Source organism: Psittacula echo, assembly GCF_963264785.1.
Source record: "Psittacula echo genome assembly, chromosome: Z".
NCBI lineage: Eukaryota > Metazoa > Chordata > Aves > Psittaciformes > Psittacidae > Psittacula > Psittacula echo.
The window spans coordinates 55,389,831-55,403,994 of record NC_137742.1 but is presented as its reverse complement, the minus strand read 5'-3'; the positions used below and the strand labels follow the sequence as shown (position 1 = coordinate 55,403,994).

Sequence of the window (14,164 nt, the reverse complement as noted above, 5' to 3'; positions counted from 1 at the left end):
CTTCTATAGAGCTCTGTAGGAAAGAAGGGGAGGAGGGGAGGAAAGAGCATGAATATTGCTTAAGGTGAGCAGACTGGCATTTTTCTAAAGTGAATAAGGCAGTTTTGGCATTGCTACCTTGTTAGCCAATAAGTACTGCAAAAAATATAGTATAATTTAGGTTCAGAGTGAACCAAAAAGCCAAGCCTACTCCAGGACTATGGTTCACCTTGTGGTTTCAGAGAGCAAGCCTTGCGGATGTTGAGTGCCAATGAAGAGTAGAAGTGGAAGGGACTCATGTGCAGCAGGAAAGGTGGTAGTGAGATAAACATCTGGCATGGATGACAGTGGCAAGCACACACTAATTCATCTTCTACATTGAGGACATGACTAGAGAGGGCATGCATGCCCAGGATACTCTGTAGGGTTTAAATGCCTGCCAGAGCAGTCTGCAATTGCAACATTCCCACCCCAAACACTGAAAACAACCTTACACACTTCACATGACACGAACACACAGAGAGACATGTGAATAGGTAGCTCAGCCATCTGGAGCAGCTGGGGATTTGCATCATGAGCCCGGGAAATTAACTTGGTCAGGAGAGACCCTCAGCTTGGGTCTATGGGTAGGCAGTGGAGATTGTCCTTAGAAATTTGCTAGGTCAACACATCATCTTGCATCTTGGTGAAGCTCCCTGTTGGCCATTCCTACAGCATACTTGCCATGAGTGTTTGTATCCTGTTGGTGCTGCCACATTCCCACACTTCTATGTTGTACCCTGAGGTTTGATTGTTGCAGTCCAGCAATGATGGGCTGCAGCTCACTGGATTTGCTGCAGTTTCACAGCAGCTTGGTCTGATGCTAAAACATATCTCTGTCCTTCAGAGATCTTCTTATCTTCCTTGTAATGTAGCTGATCTCCAGTCTCTGCATGAGTTAGTGTTTCTCAATGGCTATGGAAGAAAGGGAAGAAAACAAATATTTTGCCTGTAGTTAAAGAAGAGCAGTGTTTCAGGGGCCCAAATCATAGTTTATTTCAACTTACCTACAGGAAGGTAAGTCTAGTCAGTGCACCACAGGGTGGGAATCTGCGAGAAAATAGGTTGAAGGTAATACCACTTTGCTGTGGACAAGTGAGTCACCTGGGCCAAGCCATAAATGTGCTTTCCAACATGTGCCCAAGAGAGCTGAGCTGAATCAAAGGGGGAAACTGTTGCTTTCTGCTGTGCCTCTTGGCCAAGAATGTGGTTTTCTCAGAGAGCGGCTGCCTTGGTCAGGCCTGCCCCCAGCTACAGCATCAAAACCAAGCTTGAGGATGCACCTCAGTCAAAGCTGCAGTGCCCCTGGAGAAGTAAGGGTTAAATACAGGTGATGCAGTTCTAGGGTAATGGTTGGACTTGATAATCTTTTCCAACTTAGTTGATTCTGTGATTTTATGCTCTGAGGGGGAAGAAACACCTCCCTGTGGTGTGGAGACAGCTGAGCATACCGTGAGCCAGCCACAGCTCTTGGGAAGCCCAGGGCATGTGCTGATAATGGGAGCTGTGTGGGGCAGGGATGTGGATCTGGAATGTAACCCTGAAGTAACCGTGCAGCCTTGCTTCTCCATCCCTGCAGTTGCAAGTAGCACTGCAGGGTGCTGCACCTGCAGGCCAGCTGCAGTAAGCTGGGCACCCTGTGGCTCCCCACAACACTTGGAGACCAGCTGGGCGACAGCTTCTCTTTTGTGAGCTAGAGCTGCTTCCCCGTGGCCTCTCCATGCAGGTATATGAACCTATAGACTCCTGCTTTGTGCAGGCACCATGTGAGCTCCTCTAAAGCAGCATTTGTATCCTTTTGCCCAAGGCTAGGGCTACCTTCCTTTTCAGCCTCAGCTGAGCTGCATAATGTGATCACTCCAAAAGAGCAGCAGTTCCAGAACCATTTCACTGTTGTTTTGCACTGCAGCAAATAAAGCATAAAATCTCTCCAACTACTGCATGCTGTGTGGTACTGGAAATTGTCTTGTTTTGACCAGCTAGCTAGAAGGAAAAGCCTGTGCTTTTGGTAAGCAATCTGATTGTCACCAGCAAAATAAGAGCAATTATCTAGTATTCTCACTTTTATTGTTGATCAGTTATGGTAAATGCAGAAGGTCTGTAGGTTTAAAGGTGGAAAAGAGCTGTTACTTTCTGTGCCATGCAATTCAGTGGTTTTGCAGTGAGCTCAGTCTGCTCCATAAAGTTTGTGTCTATTTACCCTGAGAGTTTGGATTTTCTAAAAGAAATGGAAACTCTTGACCTGCAATCAAGCTGTACTTTGAGTCTCATTTTTTTTTTCTCTTTTCTTCCCTTTCCTTCCCTCTTTCATTCAAAGGACGAGAAGAATCAGGTGTTGATCACAAATGCGTGGCTGCAGATGGTGAGTAACCTGTGTCAGTAAGGGAAAACCTCTTTTCTAATAGCAAACTGCTGAATGTGATATCTTAGCCAAAAAGCAAGATTGCTGTATTTTTGACTTGTTTATAATGTGAAACAAGCCGGCGTCTTGAAATTCCTCTAGTGCTCCTTTTAGCACTGAGACATCATAAATCCTTTGGGCAGACCTGTTGACCTTTGCAGCATGAAACAAACTGCATTGTTATTCCAGCAGATGCAAGGGTTTAGTAACAAAGAGCCCCATGATCGGGTCCCACCATAGCTGAAGAAGAGTTTCTTCAAGGGGCTCAAGGCCTTCTCCAAGGCCAGTGACAGGGACTTCTTGTGAAGAAGCCAAATGCCAGCAAGAGCCAGGCATCCTGCACTCATGGCTTCTGGGAAAATCCCCACCTCTGTCTGAAACAGGGAGCCAGGGCTGTCCTCAGGGAGGACAGGGCACAAAGATCCCCTTCACTTGCCACCAAACACAGCAGTGATGCAGCCACGCTGAACTACATGGAGACTGCTTGGGCTGGGCTGTGGGGTGGCCATGTATGGCAAGCAGCCCCTGCCAGCAATGCTCAGGCACGTCAGTGGGAAAACTGCTTTTCCTCCTGGTTTACAAATCTCATCCGTAAATGTTCCTCCTCCCTCTTCTGAAACCTGCTGCAGTTGCCATGCAGTATAAGCAAAACTGGTCTTCAATGAGGGGCTTTGGGTGAGAGAGTTTTCTGTCAGGTCTGCTGCTGGCCCTATACAGTAGGAGATATGATCTTTTCTCATGGTGTGTAAACCAGTCTCCTTAATGGCTTGTGCTCAGTAAGGATGCAATTCTGGAGGGAATAACCTTTGGGACACTTGAATGATTGAACTAATTCTGCTTTGACTTCAGCAGCCAAACACTGTCTCATGTTAATAGGTGCAACAACAGACTATTTCTTCCTCAGCTACTTGTTGGGATTTTCAGTAAAAATGAGTTATTTCCTATTGCAAAAACGAACCCGGGCCAACCTATAGGACTATAGACAAGAGCCTGTGAATGTCCTGTCCCTTACAGACCTGTACTGCAGTTATAGCACTGGTAACTGTTTCCCTTGCAGTCCTCCCACAGACCTTTGCTGAAAGTTTGAAGTTCAGCACAAAAGCTATGCCAGCACCTTTCTTGAATTAACTGTGTTGAGTTGTAGGATAGGGCATTAGAAACAACCCCTTAGGATATAAAGTTCACTTGCCTACCTGTTGTAGCAAGGTGGTTATTAAAAGAGTTACCAAATCTTTGTAACAGATTAAATTATTTCCACCAAATAGAGACTTTCAGACTGTGTACCTGGACCACTGATGATACCAAAGTTATTCAAACCACCTCAGCTCAGAATCACCATGCCTCATGGTGGTGCCTACTGCCAGTGTTTTTGCCAGCCCGTCAGAAAAGGTTTGGGATGCCTGGCTTCAGGCCACAAGGTGGAGAGGTTAGACACTAAATTAAAATAAAGCTCACAGCATTCAATCATCACACTGTGGATTTCTCAGTGTATGCTAATATTTCACAATAATTAAAGCCGAGAATAAAGCTATTATCATAATACTGCTATTACTACTAGAAAATCCATTCTGTTCCCATAATATTCCAGACAGCTTTGACGACTTTTACCAGCTCATGTAATCTGATATGTGTATTTGCCAACAGTACTGGGTTGATGTTTACTTGTCTTGGGATCAGTATGAATACCCCGGGGTGCAGAACTTGCGATTTCCAGCCGACCAGATTTGGGTACCAGACATTCTTCTGTATAACAGGTAAGCAAGACGTGCAGCAGCTGGTGAGAGCCTAGAACTAGACCATTTGATGCTGAATATTGGCCATGCTTCACTGATATTTTGAGGCTTTTGCAATCTGGGGATTTGGCTCTTACTCTAGAAACAGTAGCAATAAAAGCAAACAAGCACCCACTAATAGATTTTTCTAATAGCCAATAGAAGTCTTCCTTGATGTAGCTCTGCAGATGTCTTCTTTACTTTTTTCCCGGTGAACACAGAAAACAATCCATATTCTTCTTATAATTACCATGGCTCTCATGGAAAATTATTATCAGGTATCAGCCATAGTGTGCCTTCCTGAACTAAACAAACTGATTTTCTTCCCTCTTTCCTCATCACTCATATTTTATAAATCTCGCCATCAATCCTGTTCTCCTCTGAACACTCTGTAATCTGTTTTTCCTCCTCCAGAGCTGAATCCAGGTCTTTAGCCAGCACTTCTGCAGTGTTGAATAAGAGTGGAAGCTCTCTAGACAGATGTTTCCTTAATGCTTTCCAGAAAGAGGGCATTTTGGTTTTGCTTTGACTAACAGCTTAGTGTTGGACTTACTTTTTTGATCTATCACAAACTCCAGACATTGTACTTCAGCCTTGCTGTCTTACTAGATTTTCACTGATCTGACCTTCTCTGGCAGTTTCAAGGGTAAAGCTTTCTAACCATCCAGACTGAATTTCATTCTGTTTGTTTCTCCAGTTCACCAAGATCCATTTTACATTCTAAGGCTCATGAGAAGATATCCAAAGAAGGCTTAGAGTGACCTGGATTGCTTAAGTGTTCTTCTTCAGCTTTACTCTTCACAGTCTCTTTATTCCTTTTCAGTCTCCAAAAAGGAGGCATATAGCTTGGTCCGTATTACTGTATTTTTTTTAGAAGGACATGATGTAGCAAAAGCTCTCTGAAGTTCAGATAGATCACCTGCTTCCTCTTGCGCAGTCAGTTAGAAAAGTGGATTGATTTGATGCAGTTGACCCTTGGCAAATCTGTGCCAGCTGTTTTCACCTCATTATCTTTGAAGTTAGGTTGATATGTCTATAATTTCACCTTTAAAAAAAAAAAACAACAGAATTCTCTTTGATCTTCCTTCATTCACTGAGCCTTCCATGTTCTCCACGAGCTCTCACAGATAATTGTTAATGCTTCAGAGGGTATTTCAGCCAGTCCCTTCAGTTCTCAAGAGTAAATTTCATCAGCCCTGCCAACTGGAATCTGTCTTATCTGCATTTCTTCAGCCTGTTCCTCCCCTCTTCTGCCCTGAACTCCTGCCACTGTAAGAGAATTAATTGTGAGCCACAGCTTGTGAAGAGTTAAGCACAGAGAGTGAAGGAAACTGCAGCTGTCTGCACACTCTTGTTAACTTTCCTCCCACAGCAAGGAAAGGGTCTATGTGGTCCTTTGTTTTTTCCTCATTTCCCTGCATTTATAAATACTTTCTTGCTGCCTTTCATGTCTTTTCATAGTTATTACTCATTCTGCGCTTAGCGTTTTCGATTTTATCCCCGTTGTTTTGTGCTGGGGACAATACTGAGGACCAACGACTCAGTATTAAAGTTAAAAAAGGAGGTCATGGGAGGAAGAGAGGGTCTGAATTTTCCATAGCTAGTTGCGAGACAAGGTGTGTAAGGTGCAGGCTGTGTCATGCAACAGCCGTGACAGGCAAGGCTCTACACCGTCAGCCTGTAGGGAAGCCCTCTTTAGTTAAACTCTTCTCAGGAGACCCTCTGGAGCAAGTCTCCAGGCCTGCTCCCTTGAAGAATTCTTGTCTTTGCCTGGCTCATTACTCCTCTGTTTTACTCGGAATTGCTGGAACTGTAAAGAAATTATCTTTTCTTGGTCCCTTTCACCTAGTTTCTCCTCTTAGAGTCTCAATTAATCTCTTCCTACAAGCCCCAATGCCTTCCTCCATTGCTTGAAGCAAACCCGTGGCCTCTCTGCATCCTGAAAGACTGCAGAATTGTTGTCTTAGGCCACTATTACTCTTGCAAAAGGTATCTGGATAACAGATAACTTGATTTGCACTGTAGCTGCCTGATTCTGACAGAAGCCCCAGAAAAGCCATATCATCCTGGCTGTCCATTCTTAGGATACAGCTACTGTGACACCTTTGCTCCTTTCACTTCTGCCTTTCCTCCGAGACATCAAACAGCTTTGCTTTTCACTTCTTTGAGGACATTGCAGCATGGAACCATCACGCCTGAGAGAAGGCCAACAACATCTATGAGAAACTGAGATACTGATTGAAAGTGGACACGTCACCCAGGCTTAAGACCTTAATTCAGACAGTCTGTGCATAAAATTCAGCCGGAACATTGTTTTTATGTTGACAGTTACTACATCTTAACTCAAACATCAGATTGATTTTTGTTTGTTTTGTTTATACCCTGTTATAGTGCAGATGAAAGATTTGATGCGACATTTCACACAAATGTGCTGGTGAATTACTCTGGATCCTGCCAATATATACCCCCAGGTAGGTAGGACACAGAAAGCATTTGTTTGCTTTAAGTCAAATAAATACAAGAAGTTTTTCTTCATGAATGAAACCAAGGTGTTTAGAAGCAGTCTGTGGAAATTTTGCAAGCTATGTAATTATGGGACATAGTCACTGATATAATTTACATCCATTATTAGTGGTGTATTTCCACTTCACAAATCAATAGATTACTCTCCTAAGCAGTTTGCTTAGAACATTAAGAAGCCCAGCTGAGGTGTTGTCTAAAGGAAGGTAGTGTGCACTCTCACATTATGTTTCATGTGCAATTCATTTAGCTCGCTCTTGACAGTGGAAAGGCATGTGACCACAGAAGTGAAATTGAGATGTACCAGAGAAGAGACTTCTACATCCCTCTAGGTAGGGAGGCAATGCAGAGGTTGCCTATGCAGGCTGATCTAGTATCCTGCTCATCTCTTGGTGAGCTACAAACTCCATGGTGAAGAATTGGTTACTTAGGAACCAAAAGAAAGAGTAAACAGAAAAAGTAATAAAAGAAATCTGTTGTATAAAATGCAGGAAATCTTTTGTTACAGTGATTTAATTGCTGGCAAAAATCTGCAAAATTTTGGAAGGAAAAAGTTAATAATCAGCCTGCTAACTGGCAACAAGGGCTCACAAAAGCAGCTAGATTAATCAAGACACTAGAAAACATGGAAGAGTGGAAAAAATGGTGTTTCCAAAGCTTCATGAAAGTTTTATTTCCCATGACTCTAAGAGCAGGCTGTACTCATTGTTGTTCTCAATTAGAGAAAAAAGATAGCTGGAGGAAGAGAAAGGACAAGAAGGGAACAACTGTCTGCTGTGAAGGAAAAGATCACAGCCAAGATTCAGGAGAAGCTGTGATCAGAGCTTCCATGTAGCCCATCCAAAAATGGCCATGATGGTGGGAGTCAAACCTCCCAGAATGTGAAGAGACAAATCAAAGGAAACCCAGCCATCGCAGAGCAGGAACATAGTCTTGCACACATGATTATGCCACAGTGCCCTGTGCCTTTGCAGCAGAAGGCAAAGTCAGCATCCAGGGATCTCTGTTTTGGGGATTTTATCTTCAGAAGGCACAGCTCAAGAACTTACTGTAAAACACCAAAATCTGATCAGTTAGATGACTTGGAGCTGGGATTCGCATTAGTTGGTATTTTAGGGGGCGCACAGACACAATAACCACAAATATGAAGGCTAGGTGCAGTGCTGGTGATAATTTTCCAACAAAGCAGAAGCTGCCTTTCCTTCACACAGTGCCTCTGAACTGGCCAGCTTGCAGTGAACTGGTGAGGTAAGGTGAAGGCCTACAAGAGTGAGGGTTTGCAGGCATGACCTCTGTGCTTTGCCACCAGCTGCCAGTGGTGCAGATTGCACAGATCATCTCCCCACTCTCCAAGCCCTCCATGCTCCTGGATGACTGAGGAAGTCCTACAGCCACAGCTGTGGCCCCACGAATAAAGGTTGGAGCATCAATTAGGGTTTTTTTTTTAGTTCTCTCAGCTGAATTTAAAAAGCCCAAGGAAAAATAGATTGCAACAATAAACAGGTATTCAACTCTTAAGCTGCTTAAAATGTCACATGAAATAATGACAGTGGACGAGGCACATCCAGAGTAAAATTCAAGGTTAACATACAGAAGACAATGCCAGCACTGAGTGAGGTTTAGCATAATGTGTTTTCAAGGGACTGTGGGTCTAATGCAGCGTCTAATATACAGCTCCTTTCAAAAAACTTGTCATAGAACTTGCAGCCAGAGTGTGTACTGGACATCCATGTAGTCTTGGCTCCTGTCAGGCCCTGAAGCACTGCCTGTGACCTGCTGGGTACAGCCAGCATTGGAAGACAGGCTGGCTGCTCCTGAGTGGCAAGAGTTTCCTGGGCAATCCACCTCAGGGATGCAGTGAAAGAGAGAGGGATCTTCTTGGATACCCTAGGAAAGGAGGTTATTCCAGCCATGGCAGCATCTTCTGCCTGCGCTAGTTGTTTGATTACCTTGTGACTACATCAGACAGACTTTTGGAGAGCAAAGTTGCTCACAATCAGACAGATAAGGGTAGAAATTAATTACACCCTACACATGCTTGCTTCTGCCTGATTTCTATTCACAGGCATTTTGAAGAGCACATGTTACATTGACGTCCGCTGGTTCCCTTTTGATGTGCAGAAGTGTGATCTGAAGTTTGGCTCCTGGACTCACAGTGGCTGGTTGATTGACCTGCAGATGCTTGAGGCAGATATTTCCAACTACATCTCAAATGGAGAATGGGATTTAGTGGGTAAATCGTCTGGCCTAAAATTTTTAGTAGTCCAATTTTCAAAGGCAACCCTCAAATATATAGAAATGATCAATCCCACTGGGACATGAAATACAGATATTTAAAAAAGAGGAAAAAAATCACAAATCAGAGACATCTTTTCAGCTGCATTTATTGAACTGTGTCTGAAAAGGCTGTGCTCTGAAGCAATTGCATGCAGCTGAGTACATAATGAGTACTACTGGTCCTGGTTCATCTGAACGGTATGTCTAAACTCGGATGTCTCATGTAAGTGCATGGAACACTACTGTCACATCTATTCCAACATGTCAGCCAAAAATTGATTGGTGTTAATCCCACTATTTCAGCAAAACTGGAATAAGCATTTGGAGAGATGGATCTCTGTTACCCAAAAAAAGAATCAAAGTGTCTAGCAGTTTATAATAACTGCAAATAACTGCAGTTCTATATGTTTCTCTTCTCTTCTGTGCTTTAGAGAATACCTGTTTTTTTTAAAGATAAATCTGTGCCCAGAACTAGTTATTTCAAGTTCTGGACATAGAAGTTGTGAGCTCATATTCAGTGTGAGCTCCTAGTGAGTTATTTTGAACTCATTTACGTAACTGCAAGTCAGAAGCAGTATCAATGGATAGAGCTTCGGCCACCCTAAGAAAAGCTTGTACACATCATCTTCTGGTCTGGATATGCAGACAAGGATATAACTGGCACTGACTAACTGCATGCAGTAGTTTTACCTTTTAGGGCATCTGAGAAATAATACAATAAGAAACATAATTGGTATTCAGTTTCATGAGAAGATGAAGGACTCTGTAGGGAAGTTCCACTAAAGTATATCCATTTTAAAACACTCCTGACTTTACAGTGCTCCTTTATAGTGAATGAGGCACATTGCCTTTTGTCCTCTTTAATCTATTAATCCATGTGTGTGTGCATCATTGGCTGCAAGTGTTAGAAAAACTAGTTCTGCCTGGTAACTGATTTGGGGATGTCTTTTCTCTCTTATCAATTGCTACGGGACACTTAATAGCACTCTTCAATGTACAGTATGTGGTGGAGGTGCTGCACATTGGCTCATAAACCGTCAGTTCGTGGCCAGTTTTAAGGAGATACCTGGTAGTCATGCTTCTCTTCCTACTCTGATCTCCTTCCCTGTAGGTGTCCCAGGCAAGAGGAATGAGATGTACTATGAATGCTGTAAAGAACCATACCCAGATGTGACGTATACCATCACCATGCGTCGACGAACACTCTACTATGGCTTGAACCTACTCATTCCCTGTGTTCTCATATCTGGCTTGGCACTGCTTGTTTTCCTTTTGCCAGCTGATTCAGGGGAGAAGATTTCTTTAGGTAAGTGCTAAAGGATTAATTTCTTTCATAAGTGCTTCCTATGAAATGGAAAACAAATACCTCATGGTGCTTGATCAATAAAGATTTCCCTGGAGGAGCAATAAAACCACTTGTATGGTTGTGGAAACCAGGGGAACAGCTTTCTGTTATGGCATTCATACAACCTGTGCTAAACATTTGTAAAATCTTTTGGATTTTACCGTGGAATGAGGCAGAATTTGTCCCTGGCACAGGCAACAGTGATAGTCCTCTTTCAATTCTTGTTCTGTCTTTAGCATGTTTCAATGCATTTCACAGCTGGTTAACTCTTTTTGAGACAAGACATACTAAGATACAGAGAGTGAAGGTGTGTGAACAGCAGCAGCTGAACATTGGGGTTTTACCTCCAAGTTCAGCTCCCAAACCACCAAGCCATGAGCCTCAATGGAGGCAAAGCATTGACAGCCAAGGAAGGGCTAAATGAGATTTACTGTTGTGTGTGTTGATAAGGACAGGAGGGGTGCTTCCAAGAGATGGAGAGATCTGTAAATACACAAAACTGGCTCAGGTGAGACCTTAAGAGTCAATTGTGCACCTTTCAGGACAGTGACCTTTAAATCATATAAAGTGCCCTCAGTGTTAGTAGAACAATGAGGGATCTGAGCAGCCTGTCTTACAAGAAGTAAAACAGAGGCTATGGAGGATACTATTGCTGACTATGAAACTTAAGACGGAGACAAGAAAAAGTGTTATTTGAGCTGACGTACAGTGCTGACAAAAAAACAGGAGATAATATTCTTGCACTGACCTTGTGATTTCTCAGTACCATGACAGTTATGTTTAGCAGCCATCTTTCCAGATAGAACAAACAAAGAGCTTCTTTTAAAATAGGCTACAGCTCTTTGGAGAGTGTTATATAATATGCAATATCCAAAACCTGGACTCATGTCTGTGCAAATCTCTCCTAGCCTTTAATAACCATCTGGGCTTTGTTTGCATTATGCTTTGGAGAGGAAATGTAGTTTACCAGTTCTGCAAGCTTCATTTCACTTGGCAGGAAAGATTTCTCCTTTACTTAAAGGGGAGCAAAGGTTTGGGTGTAATTAAGAAAAGTGAAAAGACAGCAGATAAAGTTGCATCCAGAAATGCTCTCGCTTTGTGGAAGTTCTTATCTTCACTGACAGATGTGAAGTCATGGGTTTGGCTTAGCTGCAGATCAGGACAGGGTTATATTTAACAGGAAAGACATCAGAGGAGCAGCTGCAGAGTTCACGTTTCTCATCCTTTTCCTCTATGTTCACTCACGGAAGGTATCACTGTCCTGCTTTCCCTGACTGTCTTCATGCTGCTTGTGGCTGAGATCATGCCTGCAACTTCTGACTCAGTCCCACTAATAGGTAAGTTGATTTCCTCTGTTCTGTGCACAATGTATGATGCTTCTCAAGAGCTGTTCAAAGCCTACTTGAGGACTGACTCTTTTTGTTACTATACTTTTGTATTTCAGCAATGTCAGGAGTGAATGTCTTCCTGGGCTTTACTGTTTGCGTGTATGAAAAGAGGCTACATGAGGGATACAGAAAGGCTCTGGAAATAATCAGATAAGATGGTAATTGCAAGGATTGAGGGGACCCAGAATCAACACGCAATGTGGAGGTTTGGGTAGATAAAGCACAAAGCCAACACCTCCAGTGCGCAGGCACGAGTGGGATACTGGAATAGTACTCAGCCCTAGCATAGTACTCAGCCCTAGCTCTGGATTCACTGAATCTGTCCGTAAAGTCCCATCGGCAGCACTTTGGATGAAGCTGTGTTCATAGAGAGCTTTTGTTGATCCCAGTGCTGCTGGCTGGAGAAAATTTACCTGTCTTCTTCTGCATCAACTGCCTTCCCTGCTGTTATGTATCACTTCCCTGCCTGCCCTCCTCTCCTTCTCTTCTCTTTACAGGAAAAGCAACTCAGGATACTACAGTCAAAATTGAAATATATCACTGGAGAATTTTTAACATGTATTGAAAACTATTGGATAGATTATCATCTTGGGAACATGGGCCAGACAAGCATTATAACATCCTCTGTTTTCATAGGAACATCCCTTTACCTTAATCTCATGGAGCCTCAGTTTCCAAACTGTGAACTGGAGAAAACATTTTTCCCTAACCTCATAACAGAGTAGAGAGAATAAACCTGTTCTGGTTTACAAAATAAAGTATGAATACCATAGGAAAACTCAGAACCTATTTAAGTATCATCTCCTGAGCTAAGGTCTATCTTTGTGTACAAATCATGACTAAAGTACACATTCTGGACAGTAGAAATGAACAAAATATTCAACAATATATCTAGCTGCTGATGCAAGGTGCACCTCACCATTGTGTAATTAAAGCCCCTCACAAGTTACATATAAAACAAAAGGGCATGTAACTCAGATAACCTCAGGGATTAAAATCCCAGACCTAACTGTTGGGGAAGAGGCTGGCTAGCAACAGTACGAGCAACAATGCCTATAGGCAAGAGTTTCTGAAAGCCTCTTACTGACAGTCAAAAGGACTTTAGCCTCTGAGTCATTCAGGAGCTTCCAAAAAACTAACAAAACTTTTCTCTGAACATGCACCGAGGACTCCACAGAGGCAGATACAATTTTAAGAGAAACTTGGTGTGTAGGGAGGAGACATAAACCATCTTGGCCCAGCCTTCACATAATTTTGATTTGTGTAATACGTAACAAAAGTATTTTGGAATGAGTAAAGAAATGCACTTGCCCTATGCCCAGTCCACTAGCCTTAACCAGACCAGTTTATACTGGTACAATCCTCTTTCACAGAAGGTGAGATTTGTACCAAGAAAATCTATGAATAGTTATGTCATATTGCAGACTTTGGTTCTGTAATAAGGGATTAATTTCTACTTATCACAGCATAGCCATGTGAACACCTATAAGGAAAAGATGAGGGGCAGTAGTGTTGGGGAACTCTGTTGCATGAAGTCCCCCTTCTGCAGGTGAACATTGGCTCAGCTGTTAGGACCTCTCACATCTTTTCACTCTGAATCTCAGCTAAGGATGGTGATAATCTACTCAGAAGTATGCCTTGTTGACTACTTGTATTGTTGAAAGTTTTTTCCTTATGCCCAAATAATTAGAGCGTATAAAATGTATTAGAAATGCACCTCTCAAAGTTGTCATGTAGGTCAAACACAGTCTGTTTCTTTCATCTGTTCATTAGACAAATACTGTATTGTGAAATGCTGCAAAAGAATAATCCTTGCACATGGATGCTTCATAACACCCTGGAGATTGACTTCAGGTATTCAGATGAGGGACGTCTAAAACAGTCTTGTGGCTACTGTCATCTGATGCTTCCTTGTTACAATCCAGAAGAAAACTGAACCCTCACACACTGAGGTGTGTTCAGGCTCCATGCTCTGAAACTCAACAATCCCTTTGCAATGGAATCTCTTGTTTCATAGGATCACAAGATAGTTCAAGGTATAAAGGACCTCAGAAGTGGAAGACTGTGTCAAAAGCCTTTCTGAATTTGATATAAATGAGATCTACTGCTCTCCTCTTGTCTGCAAATATTGCTGTTTTATTGTAGAAGGCAGTCATGTTGGTCAGACATGATTTAACCTTGATAAAAGGAAGCTGGCTGCTCCCAGTCACCACCTTCTCCCTCAAGTGTCTAGAAATGTTCCCCAAGGATTTGCTTCCTGATATATCCAGCGGCCAGAGTCAGAAAGACAGAGCTGTAGTTCTCTGGATTGTCATTTTGGACTTTCTTGAAGGTAGACACATCTGTCTTTCTCCAATTGTCAGGGATCTTACCCCACCTCCATGGCCTTGCAAGGACACCCTTGGGACTCTTCATGACACCTATATGATCCCATGGACTTTGT

At 42.8% G+C, this 14,164-nt stretch overlaps 1 protein-coding gene across 1 annotated transcript in view; it reads left to right on the top strand.

Moving 5' to 3' along the window:
* LOC308231889 (neuronal acetylcholine receptor subunit alpha-7-like) overlaps positions 1-14,164 on the top strand; it is a gene marked incomplete at its 3' end in the record, with an annotated part of 54,981 nt that overhangs the window by 26,996 nt on the left and 13,821 nt on the right. Inside the window, exons 3-8 of the mRNA XM_080637712.1 lie at positions 2,336-2,380; positions 4,064-4,173; positions 6,583-6,662; positions 8,777-8,944; positions 10,100-10,294; positions 11,584-11,670. Of these exons, the coding sequence (XP_080493838.1) occupies positions 2,336-2,380; positions 4,064-4,173; positions 6,583-6,662; positions 8,777-8,944; positions 10,100-10,294; positions 11,584-11,670 (685 nt within the window). The remainder of the gene's footprint in view (positions 1-2,335; positions 2,381-4,063; positions 4,174-6,582; positions 6,663-8,776; positions 8,945-10,099; positions 10,295-11,583; positions 11,671-14,164) is intronic.